The following is a 19,202-nucleotide window of genomic DNA, read 5'->3' as shown; positions in this document are numbered from 1 at the left end:
TTCTTCCCAGAGTAAACACCACTGTTTTATTAAAAACAAAAAACGTCGGTTTTACGTGGCCTATCTACGGGGCCCGCAGGGGACATGGGAGAAAAAAAAATTAAGACGGACTTTTGCGAGATCTAGCAAAAGTTTTGCGAGATCTCGCAAAACTTTTAGCCACATTCTTCGGACGCCTGCTCGAAGCCGACCGGGAGGTCGAGGCACGATGTGCCGGGAAAGCGGTGTTCCTCCCGGCTGTAGTAGGTCTCGACCTCCCGTTAGCTTCGAGCTAATGGGAAGAATGCGGCTAAAACTTTTGCGAGATCTCGCAAAAGTTTTGCGAGATCTCGAGTTTGTTTTGCGAGATCTCGCAAAAGTCCGTCTTAATTTTTTTTTCTCCCATGTCCCCTGCGGGGCTCCGTACCTATCAACACAATTTAAAAACTGTTACATAGTTTGAAGTCTGCACGTTCAACCCAAGTTGAAACGGAGACTCTGGGTCCGTCAACCCCAGAGGGTTAACCAGAAAGCCTTAAGTTGGCTAGTTATGTATCGGGCTAATGTTTAAAGCTTTCACTTGAGTAAATTAACCCATATCACTGCTAAGTAATGTTAGCTAAGTTCACAGCATATTCCATAATAGCGTTGCCATACTGCATCACACTCAGTGCACTTTAATCATTTCTCCAGCCAGTTTGATAGCAAAATAATAATCCTAATTTTAAAAAAATAGCATGTGTAACGTACACGTACTGGAAAATTATTTACTATGACTCACCTATCATGCGACTGGAGAGCGCAAACTCCGCATTTGTCGTTTTCCATCAAACACTCATTAAAACGGCGACCTACAGGTATGTTAGCGCACTCATCACCAACTGGCCGAGGGCCTCAGGGCAAAAGAGAAAAGGGATTCCTGTAAACAGCTGTCCCTCGTTTATCGCGGGTGTTATGTCCTAAAAATAACCAGCGAGAGGTGAAATCAAGAAGCCAATTTTAGTTTTTGACGTTGCAAAACGTTTGGTGGACATCGTGGACATACAGTACTGCACTTCAGAGTCACACTGCTAGCATCGATGCAGCGATTCTGTACTGTACAGGAGAGACGTCACGGAGGAGATCGTCTGCAGCGATCAGGACGCAGGACACAATGTGACGTAAAAATAAGCATGCAAACTTGCACTAAAAAATCTGAAACAGCGAGGTGAAAGGTGAACCGCGTTATAGCGAGGGACCGCTGTAATTTTGAAGGTAAGTCACAACATACCTTTCCTACATACTAATGTATAGAAACCGTTACCAGCAATCATTCATTTTTGTGTGGTTTTCACGGTTTGTTGACATGCTGTGTAGGTGTGTACTTGACTAGCTGATCTCGACATAACGGGAAACATCTGGTTTGACTGTTCTTCACCTGTAGTTTGAATGCTGAACATTTGCCTGTTTAGATCATGAGACCAGTCACTATACAGAGATGTGCTTCTGAGTGTGGACGATGTGTCTTCTGCTGCAGTGATGCAGTTCTGCTTGTGTTGAGTGATGTAAACAACTGATCGATCTAAACGCTTTAAACGTCAAAATTGATCATTAGATTTTTTATGACACAGCAGCGGTGAGTGTTCCCACCTTCTGCTCTTTGTAACTTAACGCCATCTTTCCGTTTTCGAGTTTTGGACATGATTTTGGAGGATATATCTTCGCAGTAGCGATTGACCGCAAAGTAAAGCTACCGGAAATGTACAACCCCACATCCGGTCTCAAACCAGGAAGTTAGTATTGTCTCGTGCACGGGGTTGAATGAGGCATCATGGCCAGAGCTCCCTCTTCTGGCAACGGCAGGCATAACTAATCAATCATGATCACTAAATCACATGGATTATTCCCCAGGCTCGACAAGTAGACCACAGATTGAATTTTACACAGGTTGTAGTCACATTAAGGATTGTTATCCGGTTGAACATAGTCATGAACTCTGTTAACTATTTTAGCCGGTGTTACATTACGTCTCTTAATGGGACTTCTTTTACCCTTGTTTATACATTTACATATTTGAAATAAATTGAATAATACATTGGGTAACTTTTAACCACAACTTTTTACTCCATTATGAACTTCAACTAATAATCAATCTATCACATATGAACCCGTCACCTGATTTATTTTTATATTAAATTCAGTGTAAACCTCATCTCATGTAGTCCTACAGCTATCTCAAACAGCTAGAGAGATTTTGAAAGGCTGTAAGCAACATATTGATTGAACGTGTTTGGCATACTGTAGCACTCCATCACAGACCACAATCACAAAAACATTAGATCTCCTCCACCCGAGCATCTGACTGCAGATGGAATTCGAGCAAGCAGCAGGGTGGTGCTGTGGGGTAAGTCAGAATCCGCTTGTCTGGGTCACATGCTGTATCTTCTTCATCTCCATTTGAACAGCACGAAGAGCTCCCTGCAGCTCTACTGAGTAGAGAAATGACTGAGTCACCTGGGATCTCAGTAAAGAACAGAGAGAGAAGCTCCCAGAGGGCTGCAGGTCAATATCATAACACACAACTGCTCCTATTTACACACGATTGCCTGAAGGCTACAACCAACTGACCTAGAAAGAGAAAGCTGGAACAAAAGACTGGAAAAAACATACTGAGTGGTATACCACTGCTCTATTTTAATTAAACCGTGAGCTAGTGTAAAAGCAAGCGCACGCCCACTGGACAATTAATGTTCAGTGTTTTGTCGAGCAGAGGCTCACATGCAGGCGTGGATTAAAAAAGTGAAAGAAGTCACCTGTTCTTTTTGTCACAGTTTGCCCTTCTTTGTGTCTGCGGTGCAGCCATATTTAACCATATTATTTAATACAGATAGCCAGGACATTTCAGTGTATTTAACACCTCACATGAATATACTGTACATGTGGTGAAATCTCATAGTTTTGCAGCTCTCCATTACAATGAATGTAAAACAATACCTGACTTAAATCTGTCGTTCACTGTCTGTGGGCTGAGCTGCATTGTTTTTATTTTGGCTTGTAATTTCAGATCTCTTCCTCTTTACAAGTCGTGTTCTGACACAACTGAATACATCGAAGTCTCTAGGTTGAGGATCGGGTTGTCAGCTTCATTAAATAGGGTTAGGGTTAGGGGGAAAAACTGTTGTTGCAAATCTTCAGTTTTATTTTGGTAATTTCCCAACGCAGCAGTGGTCATCTGTTAGATTACTCTGGGAGTTTCAAACCAAACTTCTCATTTTAATGGATTTTCATTTTTTTAGACAAAAAGTACAAATGTTGGATTAACTATTAGATATTAGCCATTAAACATGGCCACTTTATATTGTAAGATAGACCCCACAATAATACATACAACAATCATATGACCCCCTATGAGCAAGCACTTTGGGGACAGTGGGAAGGAAAAACTCCACGTGCTTTGGTCTTGCCTACCTAAAAGGCAGGATTGCATAGAGTCCTATGTAAGCTTTATTCTTTACATGACTTTATATGGAATTTTTACTGCTTTGGCATAACAAGAGGAAAATCTCCTAACAGAAGAAATGCAAGGCCATTTAGCATGTGGCTAAATGCACCATAAGCTAGCTCAACCTCAAGTGGTGTGATGGTGATTAAGAGGATGTCACGACATTTTTCCAATAGTTCTCTAATCCCATATGGAAAAGAAATAGAAAAAACTTATAAAAGACTTGCATCAGATGTGGCCTACTTCATATAGTGAATCATAGAAGGCTGATATGCTTTACTCATGAAAGTGGCCACTTTCATATGTTGTTTTAGTATCCAAAACATACTAGTTTCATTTATATAATTTTTCAAGGGATCTTATATCTGTTTTCACTCTTATATGCTTTTCATACAAGTTTCACACAAGGCAGATACAAACTTTATAAGATTTATAGATATCTTTTCCTGCGGGATGTCAGAGGACATTTCTGAACAATGCCTAATAATATATTTAATTAAATGATAACAAAGCTGCTCTTCTTTTAAACTACAAGGATACAGACCAATATCTTTTAGGTACCAGAGCATAAATACACGTGAAATAAATATTTATTTAAAGATTTTCTTTTCTGTTTAATGTGCATACAGACTGTTGCTTAATATGATTAAGTTAGTTCGGAAATGTTTAACAGCCTTCAGGTCATTTTAACGCTGACCAACAAAGTGATTGATCTTGTGGAATCCTTGGACCATCTTCAAGTGATCTCACGTTGTGTTTTTGGTTTCTCACTTCCATCTTTGCCATGTGGTGCTAATACACACACTCTGGTATGTTATAAATCAGTGGCGTTAACCATCATCCCACAAGACAGGCACAAAAAAGCTTATAAGCCCATATACTCTATCTGCTGTATGCGGATTGGAGTTCTATGCATTTATAGTAAAAATCAGTGATTAATATGTAAACAGAGTTTCCAGTAAATTGCTGCATTTTTCCTTTGGCCTGCCCCACATACAAATTACAGAAACAAGAGGACGTTTAGTCTTCCACTGCTGTCTAAAGATCACTGGTATGATTAGGAACAGATCATATTTTATCTAGAGCTGGGCTTTGGCCTCTCTCTGTCACATATGTTCATAATTAGCCGAGAGACAAAAGTCCGGCTGTGGTCAGCCTATGGGGAGGGAAACCGCGAGTTCATGATCTTTAACGGATTAAAGCTGCATCTTGGGAGAAGTGTATATGTGTGTCTGTGTGTGTGTGTGTCTGTGTGTGTATATATGTGTGTCTGTGTGTGTGTGTCTGTGTGTGTATATATGTGTGTCTGTGTGTGTCTGTGTGTGTCTGTGCATTTGTGACAGAGAGAGAGTGAGACAAGGAAGCTCCCATCTGTTTCTACATCAGAATTTTAGGTCTTACAGTCTATACTGCACCTCATCACAGAGGGTATAATTTAAAAGACACACACACACACACACACGCACACGCACACACACACACACACAAAACATATTACAGTTTTTTTACAGCCACTAGGACACATGTCTCAATACTTAGGTCACTTTTGCAAAACTCTTCACACAATCCTCCTAACTGACCGTCAGCTTGGCAAAGCAGTTCATTTCACATTCAAAATGCACTACAACTACCAAAACACTTCATTCAGGTCTCAAATAAACTCATTCTTCCAGAACACTAGCAAAGGTTGACAGCCGACAAACACACTTTGTCACCCACAAAACAATGACCTAAAAAACACTAACAACATGTTACACAGTGTTTTCTTGTGTAAAACAAGGACACATCTCTGTTTATAATTTCAATATATGTTACTGGAATGAATCAGACATCATGCAGAATTCGTTAATATTTGTTTATGTATTTTTATGTTTTTGCACTAAGTAATCCCAAAATACAAGAATTTGTATACACACCATCCACTGATACACATACAATAGTAATGCTAATCTACTCGGTCTTCTCCATTTGGCCACAGGTTCTCATCCACATCACATCTTATGTCATCTAGGGCAACACACCTAGGAAAGAATCCCCTGGCATGCCTGATCCATCCCTGGCAATCTTCTGCTGATATCTGCAGGCATCCAGCATTCGTTGCATCCAGGAGGGACATTTGATCATGTGGATGATGGTCGTAAACCTTCCACCGCCATGAGGAAAAGAATTCCTCTATGGGGTTGAGGAATGGAGAGTAAGGTGGGAGGAAAAGAGACTCCATTCTGGGATGGGCTGCAAACCACTCGGTGACTGCACGGGAGTGATGAAATGCCACATTGTCCCATACAGTTATAAATGTTGGCCGATTCCTTCTCTCCGCATCCCTTTCCTCACCGAGCACAACCCTTCCATAGAGATCATGCAGGAACGCAAGGAGCCGTTCAGTGTTGTATGGCCCAATCAGTGGTCTGTGTAGCAGCAGTCCATCAGTGGATGTTGCTGCGCACATTGTGATGTTGGCACCCCTCTGGCCCGGGACATTCACGGTGGCTCTCTTCCCAATCACATTCCTCCCTCGTCGCTGTGCTTTGGCCAAGTTGAAACCTGCCTCATCCACAAAGATGAAAATGTGGTGTGTTTGCCTGCCTTCAATCTCCATGACTCTCTAACATAAATCCACAGGGCAACATAAGCTGTTACAGTAGTAAATTTGTAAAAGTTGTCTGTGTGTGTTTGGTTTTGTTCAAAAACAGATCTGTATCGTGATCTTACCTGGACATACTGGTTCCTGAGTTGCTTGACATGTTCAGAGTTCCTCTCAAAAGGCACAGTGTGCAACTGCTTCATCCTGACCTGATGTTTTGTCAGGACTCTAGAAATTGTTGTTACGCTTACACTGTGAATATTTGCGAAGGTAACGTTGTCTGCCAAGACTCTTTGTCTAATTTCAGTGAGTTTTATCCCATTGTTTCTGATGACCATATCAACAATGGCAGTTTCCTGCACATCAGTGAACATCCGTCCTCTCCCTCCTGTGTGAGGTAACCGTTGAGTCCTAAGCAGAAATGCAACAACAATTACACAAAAGCTTATTTACTTCTGAAATGTGCAAATGCCCCTGCAGAATTCAAGTTACCTGTTGGTTTGCCGGAAAACTCTAACAATAGATGCCACTGTAGAGCGTTGCAGATTTGGCTGCACTCTCTGACCAGCCTCTCATTGAGTGACCATGATTTACTACATGATCAATTACAGTAGCTCTGATCTCATCTGAGACTACAGCTCTTGATCTTCCTCTTATTCTTCTTCCACCACGCATACGTATTCCTCGCCCCCTCCCGGCCACTCTTCTTCCTCTTTCAGCCACTTCTCCATTTCTGGCTGGGTCCATGTTTACATCACAAAGCAAACCTATTCAGCAGTCGTCTCCTTTTGTAATGAAATTGAAGGAGTGACACCTGTGTAGATGTTCATCTACAATGAGGATCAGCTGTGGCTGGTTAAACTGCATTTTTAGATTTAAAATATGTTTCAATAAAATATTGCTGTTGGATTTTGCTGTCTTATTCAGTTTTGCATTGTGTTATTGTTTTGGCCATAAGTTTAACAGTTTTGAAAACAGTATGTAAGCACATGCAAAATGTCCTGTACATACAAAGATTTTTGGCAGTTGTTGTGTCTGAGTGAGAAGATAATTCATGAAATTTGAGAGATGTAGTCATTGAATGCATTTTGTGCCCAAACAATGATAACTGGTCCTCAGTTTAGCCCACATAGACTTCTGTTGTGCTCACTGTGTGAGGAGTTTTGCAAAAGTGACCTAAGTATTGAGACATGTGTCCTAGCGTCTGTAAAAAACTGTAATCTAAAGGAGTACTGGGATGTTAAGGTGTTGGGCTACTGTTTCCTTGAGTTGTCTTTTTATTTTGCTTCACATTGTTTCAATAATGGACACACAACACCACACTATCACAGCACCCTGCTCTTCAATCCTAGTCCTTGGAAAGAATCATGGTTGGTTACTCAAGAGAATGCGCTTTGCTCCTCCAATAGAAATGCAGCTTGAGGGATCAGTGCTTGTTACAGGCGTACTTGAGCTCAGACAGATCACGATCGAGTCCTGAAAATGAAGAGATGCCAAAAACTGCAGTTCCCGGAGTGGCCACTTGAGGCTGGCTCCACGAGTGAGTGAACCATGTGGTTCATGAAATAACCATGTTGACAGTGTCATGGTGATCTGAAACAAATCAGCCTGTGATGCTATGGCACCTTCCATTTACACAGGTCATCTTAACACAGTGAAGGGCAGAATGCGATGAAGTTAGAGCCCAGAACCTTCTTACAGTAAGTGCTGACCGCTACACCACTCTTGGTTCAGACCAAATATTCAGTTTTTCTGTTTTTACTACAAGTGAAGGCTACACTAGCCCAGCCCTACACTGATACTTTCTTGTAAAACACTGCCACCTATTGATTAAAATCTAAATAAATCTTAGCACATGACCCCATTATTGTCATTAAACAATGCTACGATAACCTCTTAGTTTCATGTTCATACGGGAGCCATCAGGGTGAAATATTAATTACTTGGGCACCAAGTGCAGAATTTCATTGAAAGTCATGACAATGAATTTAAGTTGGCTGAGTATCGGCTAAAAACCGACATATGATTAGTAACATGAATCCCTGATTTGAAGCCTTTGTGGGCTACCTCAGAGAATACCCTTATGTGTTTTTGTTGGTGCCATAAAAGTTTTCTTTTATCATTAAAAATTTAATTTTGATCTTAATCCACATCATAAAACTTTTAAAGTCCACCAGACGCAGGATTAGGGCTACTATTTAAGATTGTCCAGTTCAGATCATCAAGTGGAAAATCTTTCAAACCCAAAATGTGAGAGACTTCATTTGTCTCTTCATTGTGCTGTATGTTGCAGATTTAAACCTTTAGATTGACCCAGTGGGTTGTGTAATATTAGCAGATATGAGGCAAACATGAAATTACAGCCGTGGGTGTATCTGATCCCAGTGCAGATTAAATTTCTAGTGTCAGGGTTTGCGTGAACAGCCCAAATAAATGAAAAATTTGATATCACTTTGTTTCTTGTTTAACATATGTAGTTGGTGTTTTGGAAGGGAACACGTGGTATCAATTTTCTACAGCCTGCAAGAGGGTGACTGAAATGCATCCTGTCTGCGTTGGTGACACGGAGCTGCATTGTTGAGCTAAAACAGATGAAGGAAAAGCCTCCTCGATGTAATGCAAGGCTGGTTTGTGTTGCAACCCTGAAGGTCCAGAGTCAGAACTGACAGTGGCCATCAGAAGACAGAGGAGTGCCTGCAGGGATGCAGCCGTCTGGGATTACTGGGTGAGAGAGTCAGCGTATCATATTGCCATTTTCTTGCTGCTTTCCTTATTACTTTCTCCAAACCAGAGCTGCTTCAACAGGAAACACTGAGGTCTCTGACTCGTATCTGTTTCAAAAAAGTATTAGACTGAAGTTTCATATGAAAAACTTCAGATGGCCTGGTTTCTTTAACTGTGTTAGTTTACTGCTGAGAGACTTTCAGCTCAAAGATTGGGCTATTAGAGTTGGAAGGACTTGGAACTTTGAAAGTCACTGACAAAGCAGAAGAAATGAGAGGAAGGAAAACTAGTTTTGACCTCCTGATTTCTTCTTTGTGTGCGTATCTCATACTAAACATAAAAACGGCAGCTTTGGTTAACACAAGAAACAAGTTTAAAATGATAACTATGTATTGAAGAAAGACAGGGTATCTAATACCACCTGGGCCTGTGTGAAGAGTGTAAATCTAAGAAGCAATCCAAACTGCACTGTGACCCGGTTGCAGCTGGGCAAGACACCGAGGCCGATTACAGCCAGCCTTGTTCAGGCAAATGCTCATGAAATTGAACATTTACATAAACATAAAGTTGCTGCAAAACATTCAGAAGAAATTCCAGAGGAGATGTTTGAATCAGTGTGCGAAGGATTATGAAACTCTTTCTAAGGCTTCGGGAATCCACAGATCCACACTGTGATACATTAGCTACAAATGGGAAAGATGGTGAATAAGACAGCAGGCACCATCCACAAGTCCTCAGAGTGCATGATCATTCATCAAGCAAGAAGACTGAAGAAAAGACTGGTCTCGGCTGGAAGAGTGGAGAGGTGAAAGCCGCTGCTAACAAAGAACAGTAAGGATCTTTTTACTGCTTTCATGACTCTCAAACATTGTTGAGACTCTTCTATGGAAAGATGAGTTAAGGTTGAACTGTTTGAAAGACAGAAGCAGAGTCCCATTAGACCTAAAGTCAACCGTGGAAGTGTAACGTTGCAGGGTGTAGTCTTTATTAAGTCTTTACTAAAGCTTAAAAACAACCGAGTTATGCAACTACAAGGTGCAGCTAAGAGTAAGTCTGCTGCTAAATGTGGACCTAACAGTTCAGAGTAAAACTACAGACTGAGTGTGTCGTGAAAAAACGACACAAAACTCTGACAGAGTTGACATCAAACGACGATGAACCGGTCCTGATGTCTACAAACAAGAAAAGGAAGAAATTGAGATTTCTCACTTCTCACCAGGAGGCAGCAGCAGGGAGGAGTTGAAGCTGGATCACGACTGCTTTCGCAACATCAGTGGGGCAGTTCAAGTTCTTGTTAGGAGATTTGAGACCACATCTGAGCAAGTAGAGCAGGGGTGTCCATCTCCAGGCTTCGAGGGCCGGGGTCCTACACGTTTTAGATGTCACCCTGGGTCAACACACCTGAATCAAATGATTAGTTCATTACCAGGCCTCTGGAGAACTACAAGACATGTTGAGGAGGTGATTTAGCCATTTAAATCAGCTGTGTTGGATCAAAGTCACATGTAAAACCTGCAGGACACCGGCCCTCGAGGCCTGGAGTTCGATACCTTTGAGGCAAAGGAATCATTTTAGGAAACCGACTGAGATATCGTAACGTCTAGCTGTATATCTGAAGGAAAACAGGATTAGTTTATTTGCATGTGCAGAGTACCAGTGCACGCTCTGAGCCACAGCGCATGTGTTGCCAGATGCAGTGGTCTGATTGGTCACATCTGTTTCTCCACCAAACTGGAACAAAGTCGGAAAGAACAAATGCCCCAAATTTTTACAGTGAAGTGAGGCGGTCAGTGTGAACAGATGCATTAAAAGTTGATGAGTTTAAAAAATATTTTTAATACAAGATTTGCATAGAGAGGTTTTCTTGTGTCTGCGGTTTTAGAGCTAGCACAGATCTACATATAGACCCCTGGGTGACTCCACAGTTGAATACTGACAGAGGAGAGGAATGGTCAGTAGCACAAAAGCAAAAAGAATGTATGATTTGACTTGAATGATCCCAGTGTTGCATCCTTTCCAAATTTTATAGGCCACCGTATCAGATGCTGCAGGTCAACAATGGCACCGGCTCCAGCGTGAGAAGTTCGAACATCATTCGTCACACTGATGAGCGAAGCCCTGAGAAAGATGTTTGAAACAAGACTGAAAACGTTCATCGATGCTGTTGTGCCATTCGTAATGCTTCAAGTTTTGCTGTAAAGGGTGATTTTGAAACTTTGGTGAAACTTCTAAACCGTGTTGACCAGCTGAGCTGACGCCTGCTGCAGCTGATGGTAAATGAGCCACTCTGACCGTCACCCTGCTTCCTGCACTCTTTCCATTCAGTGAGTTGGGCGAGGGTGCCGGCTTTCGCTGTCTAGCACAAACCTGAAGCTACTTCAACTTTCCGGGTAATTTACAAGCTTTACCCCAGTTCCCCCTTTCTGACTGCAGAGCTTTGAATTAATTAACTACTCTGAACCTATATTGGCTTTTATGAAACGCTCTTACGAGATTTCAACATTTCTTTGAAACAAGAAGCGCTGGGATTTCAGTCGGGAACGCTATGATCCGGAAGAAGACGACTCAGTAGGAAAAGCAATTTACTCACGACCAGTCACAGCAGTGTGTGGCAGATCACAGCTTTGTTTATTAGGACCTTTCTTTTTGGAAACACAAAATGATACACATAGCATTTTTAATGTCTCGAGACAAACACTGGTGAGGCCGGCGCACACAGGCTGAGCTGACAGGAATCCAACATCTTAGGCTCTTACTCTGCATGTAATTGCACACTTCTTGAAGACCCTCCAACTTTGTTTGTGTGAGAACTGGCCGAGTGTGCTCTCGCAGGCTGCTAATGAGCAGACATGGGGATATGGTGCTAATACTGACTATGTGGAGCGACACACACATTTGTCTCCTCTCTCTGGGCTACCTATCAGAGGCACCGAGTAATGTAAATAGCAGGAAACCTGCTGTGTTTTGTAACTTGCCAGTGAAGCCTCATGTTTAACCACAGCCAAAGAACAGGTGGTACATCGCAGCCAGCAAAAGTAGTTATGGTAACATTAGATAAGACGCATGCTGTGAGTTTCTGTATGATGGGTGCAAATTTGCAGTCTTTTCTAATTATCACAATGTGGCCGAGCCCAGGGGGAACCAGCAGAGAGGATGCAGATGACAGCAGGAAATGCATAATAAGCCAGTGAGTGTGTCCAGGATTTAGAGGTTCAAATGTAGCTGTGCAAACGTTTTCATTTAGCCTTTCAACCAACACTTGCCACTTCACCGCTCTTCTGTCTGCTAAAGTGATTGTAATAGTATCTGGTCCACATACATTGACTTCTACTCACCAAATGTAAAGGTAAAGTCATCCTGTTATCTCAGGTGAGGTTGACACAAAAGTGGTGTAGATGCTTCCTACAGTGAATAGCGTGTAACATTGTAGCAATACTGATGTTTTGGAGCAGTGATAACATTAATGACATAAATGTGACAGTGAATTAAACTGCCTGTAAGAATGTGAAGCTGCATGCTAACGCTTGAAAAGGCTCCAAAATGCTGAATAAACCGAGTGACCAAATATTACCTTCCTTTCACTCCACTGCTGGATGAATTCTTTTTTTATTTAAACCAGCCATATTGTGTGGGTTCTGCACACAAGCACAGGAATCCTCCAGTGCAGACCACCCTGCACAGACCACGAGACCACTAATATAATAACCATTTGTATGGCTCTGCTTTCTTTTAGCTTGTATAATCTACTCCAAACAACAAGTGCAAGTGTGATGCCAAATATTTATACCAAAGTATGATAGCCCCACAAATCCGCTCAGCAGTGATCTAAAACTTAGCAGACACACTAAAACACACATGCAGGCTTAATGGAAATCAAATGCTAAAGTGAGTCCAAAAGGCACTCAGTTCCATGACAAACAAAGAAAGAGGAAAAACTTTTCTTTTAAAAGCTGATTCGATGTGAAACCACAGCAGGGCTGAAAAGCAGTTTTGTAAATAGGTATCTATAGAGCAAAATAAAACGTCTGCTTTAGTAAGTAACAGCAGATGCTTGGATCGACTGTAACGGCAAAACAGTGTCTCAAAATCTGATTTGTGTTTCGGGTATCACGTTTGTTAGCATGACTTCATAAAAACACTTCAGTCAAGGTAATATTTTACCATTGTTTGGTATCAAAACTATCTTAAAGTGTGTTTGGGTACCCCCACTTTGCACTGTGGCGAGCTGCAGTTGATGGCACAGGAGAAAACATACTGTAACTTTATGACATCACAGTAGTTTCTGATGTGAAACCTGATGAAACTAAAATATTTTCACCCACAACAAAAGAATAAACATGAAGTTTCAGGTTGTAACCTTTCACTTAGTCGGTCACTAAGATGGATTTAGTGTCTCTCTGCAGCAGCGACACTTGGCATCTGACAAACACGACACATTATGCTATGTGATGAGCACACGTTGGGTCTTTATGTTTATTTGCTTTGAATTTTTGGTCTGTGACTTAAACAGCACATTCTGTAAGTTTGAAATCTCATCCAGAATGATGTGCTACATTATCAAGGATCACAGGGAATATTTTATCCCCTACCTCCCCCTGTAAAGTTAATTCCATCCAAATAGGGCTTAAGACGTGTAATAACTATGCCAAAAGCCTGCGAATAAAGAGGGTGAGGAGTGTGAGGAAAAGCCCAGTGTAGCTCATTAACTTGACTTCTTCTTCTTCTTCTTCACTAAAGCAGGTCTTCCTGCTCAGTAATCAGACTTTAGACTTTCCAGCCCTGTGCTCACTGTGCTCAGAGAGCTTCCAGTTTTCTGGAGCTGCAGGGCTCAGTTCACCTTGACAGGCCAGCCCCAGAGAGAAGATCTGGGTTCAGAGCTGAGGAGGCAAACACTGCAAAGGTGTGGAAGACAGAGGGCCAATGAGTTGAAAGAGCTGGAGAGGAGGGGTAAAATAAAGAGGTGGAGTGAAGCTTTGGCTTGCATTTGACAGCTGGCAGGCTTATGAGAAATACAATACACCGATGGGAAGACCACAGAGGGGAAGGGATATGTGAATGGTACAAGATGAAGTTTAATGAGTGTGAGCGGGGCGGGTTTGTTTGAACAAGACTTGTATGCTCGTGTAAAAAATATGCACACGCAATAAGCGAGATTGTAGCTGGATAACGGGATACAGAGATACTTGTCATGAAATTTACATGACCACACAGAACTGGCATCCACGGCAGGCTGGCTCAGCGCTGCATGCCCTGACACACCTTTGAAGTCTGAGCTCAGCTTTTTCCTCACCACTGGAACATCTCCCAGTCTCTTTTACACACACACGCACACACACACACACACACACACACACACACGCACACACACACACGCACACACACACACACACACACGCACACACACACACGCACATGTCATCTGCACGCCGCAGTCAACACTGTCTCCCTACACAGGCCTCACATAGGCGTAGTGGGAAGTGAAAGAGCAGTGAGCGCTGCTCTGCACTGAGACGTCAAACGCATTAATCCTGCAGCAGCTCGGTCTGCTGTGCATGGCTAATCATTGCAGTTTATTATCCATCTGCAGTGCTGTCTGCACTCCGAGCTTCAGCAGTCATTAAAGAACCCTGCTTCATGATCTCAGTGGAGTTTAATTTGAACTGAAGATGCGACTGCTAGTCTGTAATTATATGAATAATAAAGACTATGTCTACACTGTGAAACGCTGCACTTTTTCACGATGGTGTGCTTTCCCCTTGATTTCTCACAGGACTGGTGATTTTGTTGCTTCTGCGTCCACTCACAGAATCATTAGTAGAAGTGGGTGTTAGACTCATGAGAACGCTGAGATTCACAGATTCACACCCAGTAAAAGCTTCACAGAATCAAGCTGGATACTATTCTGACCTATCTTCCCTTTATCCATCCGTTTCTTCCCTGCTTTTCCAATGTAGGAGCGCTGTGGGGCTGGAACCTCTCCTGGCTGTCAGGGTGAGAGGCGGGTTAGACTCTGGACAAGTCTCGAGTCCTGTTTGCTTTCTCTTCTGTCTTGATTTATCACACTAAAAACCAAGCATCTCACTACAGTATCACTGCTTCGTGCCACTGGTCTACAATTTTCATTCTGCTGCAGTAGCTGTCATCCACGGACTCAGACTCCTTGTCTAATATCGCTAACATTGTTTGGTATGCATTTTTAAGCCATCAGAAAGTGTACACATTCCATATATTCATATATAAAAATATATAAATTTTTTGCATGCTATGTTACATTTTACTACCTGTACTTGCATCAATAATCCCATATCTGTGTCTGTGAGCTTAACCACACAGCTGATATTACCACAGTCCTGGGTTTGGTGACTCAGTGTTATTCCCTGGGTTTGGTTCTCTTGATTGTTTTCTGCTCATGTTATATTTGTAGTTCTAGTCTTTGCTTTCGCTCCCTGTGGTCTGCGTTTCATGTCCAGTCACTGTTGTCTCCGTGTTTGTGATTCTCCTGTGTCCAGACTATGTTCCCTCTGTTTCAAGAAGTTGAAACCAAGCACACCATTGTTTTTCTTGTGACATTACCAATAAGTTTGATGTGTCACATGGCTCTCTTCCTATTGAAAAAACAAAAGTTGTATCCAAGATGGCCAACTTCTAAATGGCCACCATGGTCACCACCCATCTTGAGGAGTTTGCCCCCTCACATATACTAATGTGCCACAAACAGGGCTTTAATATCCCCAACCATTCCCATGTTATTACGGTGTATCCATATAAATGCTCCACTCTGTACATCAGGGAAACCAAACAACCTCTGGCGAAGCGGATGGCACAACACAGAAGAGCCACCTCGTCAGATCAGGACTCTGCAGTCTGTTTACACCTACAGGCCAGTGGACACTCTTTCAATGATGAGGATGTAACATCCTGGACAGGGAGGAACGCTGGTGTGAGGGCGGAGTCAAGGAGGACATTTACGTGAAAAGGGAAAGACCATCTCTGAATCGAGGAGGGGGCCTAAGGGTCCATCTGTCACTATCTTACAATGCTGTGATTACAGCCATTCCCCAACTCTCTGTGACTGGTACTCATGGCTGTTGATCAGTGGTTATTGATCAATGGTCATGAGAATTTGCATAACTATGATTAAGGAGCTGACCTCCCAGCCCATTGTTCCTCAGTGGGCTGGTTTCAGTCATTATGCAAATGTCCTGTTTATAAGATTGGAAACCTGCAGTCAGCTGGGACTGAAGAAGTCACCTGGATGATGCTGAAACGTTTCTCCCACTGAAAACATCCAGATGAACAGAAATTTTGGGCCTATTAAGTGTTCACAGATCAGCTGGTGCTCGTCCTACGCCTGCTCGTTCTTTTAAGTCTGTCTGTGAAGGTTCTCAGTCACCCAGGTCATCGTAGTCTAAGGAGCATGGAAAGAAAAGAGTCTGGGCTTCTTTAAATTGCTTGAAGACGTTTCACCTCTCATCCGAGAAGCTTCTTCAGTTCTAAGGGTCAAATGGTGGAGAGTCCCAGATTTAAACCCAGTGGGAGTTTCCCCCCTTTTAAGCCTGCTTTGTTAATTGTCCCGGTGCTGGAGTGGGTGAGGCCGTCATTTATCTCCTGCACAGGCTCACCTGGGAAGTACTGGAAGCACTGTGAGAGTCATGCTCTTTGACTTTTTAAAAGAAGATGTGGGTGACAGGAGGATGTTAGCTTAACACCTCTCCCCCTCTGCATGAGGCAGTGAGACGGAGCAGCCTCTCCTGCAGCTGTTACAGCCACAAAAAGCAGTCGCGGTGTACAATATGCATGCAGGATAAATACCTACTAAAAAATACATGTATATTCTCATTCCTACTGCCATGTCACGATTTTTTGCACCTTTTTATTTTTCTATTTTTCTGGTTTTCAAATATATCTCTGAATCACTGTTTCTTTCTGACCCTTGTGCATTTTTCTCGGTATCCATCAGTTTCTCCCTCTCTCGTTTTTTTAACGCTTAAAACTATTTTATTGCTCCTCTGTAAACTTGAGTTGAAAAATAACATGTTCACATTGAAAACAGCAGTAAGAACAATCACAACAACACTGCGCAAATGTATGCAAAATGCATTCATTTGAGAACAAGAAGCACTCAGAGATGCAACAAACATCGAAAGTAATGTGATATTTACAATCCCCATATATTATTCCATGTATGCCTATATGTTGTCAATGCAAAGAACAGCATTAAGACATATTTTTAAATAGCTCTATATAGCATTATAACCACTTGGACCTTCAAATCAATCTAATGACCTTTAAGAGAGTTCAGAGGTCAAATTGGACATGATATGTTGACAATACAGACAACACTTGAGAGAATCACAGTTTCTTATAAGAGTTTTTGTCAATTTTCTACCAATGACTCACTAACTTGACCTTGAAGACCTTGGTAGATGTACGTGAAGTTTTAATGGATGGTTAAGATGATCCCAGTCCACACCCCTACAAAGTTTTATCAGACTTCATTCAAATTCTTTCGAGCTACCCTGTTTAGAGACAGAATGACAAACATTACTGTAAACGTAACCTCCTTGGGGCAGTTAATAAAGGAAAACATGACCCACACCTTAAAGAAGGGGTACAAAGGCAGTTTTGTGTGCAGTTTGTGTTGGTCTCCTCACGTCTGCATGGTTCTCTCAGTGCACGCTGGCTTCCTCTATCAGTTTTTCACATCAGATTTGAAAAACTGATAGATAGTTTTTCAAAAAAAATTGAAAAACTATCAAAAAAATTAGTTTTTCAAAAAAAAAATTTTTTTAAATCCAAAAAAATTTTAAAGATTTTTTTTTTAACTTTTCTTAAAAATTTAAAAAAAATTTGTTTGTTTTTTTAAACCATTTTTTTCTCTAAATCATCATCATTCTTGAGGAAAGACTTTAGAGAAACAACAGTGTCCAGAGAGAAGTAGCATTTGAGTGATTCAGGACCGTTGTCACGATTAAGTATCACGATCTATGAAGGTGGGCAAAAGTTAAAGAGTCTTCTATTTTTGACGCGTTTCACAGATTATTTAGTTCCACTGTCGTGTCTCTACAGCTGCTATAGAGACCATCTTATATCATTTTGTACTAGAAGCCAATGTGATTAAAAGAAAAACACTATAACAATTTTCTGTGGCGTTATTATAGAAATAGTAATACACTCTCACATCAGTTCTGAGGCTGCCGCCTCTTATTTGAGGCTACAGAAAAAAATCAAAGACTCATAGAGGAGTTATGGAAGCTCACCTGGGGATTTGGACTGCACCATCCTGTGCAGAGCTCGCTGAAACTCATGTCATTTTAATAGCTGGTATACATTTAACAACTTTTGCACAGCTGCAGCATCAGAGTTAGAGCCAGCACATCTAACACTGTGTTGAAATTACATGCCCGTCACTCTCTGAGGTATTGCAACGTGTTTGAAGTTGAGCAGCTCTAAATTGTAATTCTGTTCTACCGGAGAAAATCCTTGTCTCTGACACATCTTTAACAGTCGCTCCAACCACTTTTTCCCGTCTTTTTATAATTCGCAGCATGATAAGTGAGCCCTGTTTCTGCATCCCTTCCTTTCCCAATAAAATACATCCTGTAATTTATCTGCTTTCCTCACATATGCTAACCTTTTCACCTTTTCGAGCACCACCACTGAGAGTCATTACTCAAGACGTACCCCCTCCAAGCCCCCGCTGCACTCCACTCCACCCACCTCCACATTTCGCCCTGGGGCTGGATATCTATAATTCATCTTTTATCTGGTGCTCACAGTCCTGCTCGCTGTTCCACGTAGACGCGCCCACTTCCCAGGGCAAAGCCGCCTGCTGCCGCTCGCTTTAATACGAATCTCACAGGGCACCTGGATATTGATTGTAATCCAAGGTAAACAGCCTGGTTTGCATAATCACTCGTTTCAAAAACGACAACCGGGGATGCTCAGGCTTTGGTTTCAGGGGGATATGGCACTCCAGGCTGGCACTGCTGCTTTATGGAGTTTTAATAGCAACAGGGGGCCCTGACCCCGGAATAATATCAAAGGAGAAACTGTGTCTGTGAGTGGAAGCCGGAGCACATAAAAGCACAAAGCTCGACCTCCGTGTGTGGTGCAGTTTATGACTTTTCCAGCTCGGGGTACATGCAAGCCAAACATGCGATGCAATTCTAATGCATGAGGTCAGGCACTTAAAGTTATTTATCCTGCACCCAGGGAGAAAGAAACAGGGCCTCAAATATAAGGAAAGATTCAGCAGCACTGTGAGGGAGTGCGCTTTATCCAACTGTGGAGCAGTGGTTTGTTTGGGGTTTGTTATGTATGTTTACATCAAAAACTGGGATTTGTCTCAAAATTACTAAACCAGGCAAGCCTATCTACCCTGAAGTCCAATTTGCAGTGTCGCTGGACCATGGCAGCTCATCAGCTCTGGGC

The 19,202-nt window shown here is 42.1% G+C and overlaps 1 protein-coding gene across 1 annotated transcript; it reads right to left on the bottom strand.

Annotated features, from left to right (window-relative positions):
- Positions 1-4,582: 4,582 nt before the first annotated feature.
- LOC113031989 (uncharacterized) lies at positions 4,583-6,903 on the bottom strand. Its single transcript, XM_026184597.1, has 4 exons — positions 6,537-6,903; positions 6,173-6,455; positions 5,482-6,065; positions 4,583-4,616 (listed from the first exon to the last, which is right to left on the bottom strand). Exons 2-4 carry the CDS (start codon positions 6,416-6,418, stop codon positions 4,583-4,585), a joined length of 864 nt encoding a protein of 287 aa, XP_026040382.1. The 5' UTR covers positions 6,419-6,455; positions 6,537-6,903.
- Positions 6,904-19,202: the final 12,299 nt, after the last annotated feature.

The sequence above is a fragment of the Astatotilapia calliptera genome, chromosome 11, assembly GCF_900246225.1.
Source record: "Astatotilapia calliptera chromosome 11, fAstCal1.2, whole genome shotgun sequence".
Taxonomy (NCBI): Eukaryota; Metazoa; Chordata; class Actinopteri; order Cichliformes; family Cichlidae; genus Astatotilapia; species Astatotilapia calliptera.
The sequence above is the reverse complement of the archived record's forward strand: the minus strand, read 5'-3'. Positions and strand labels throughout refer to the sequence as shown.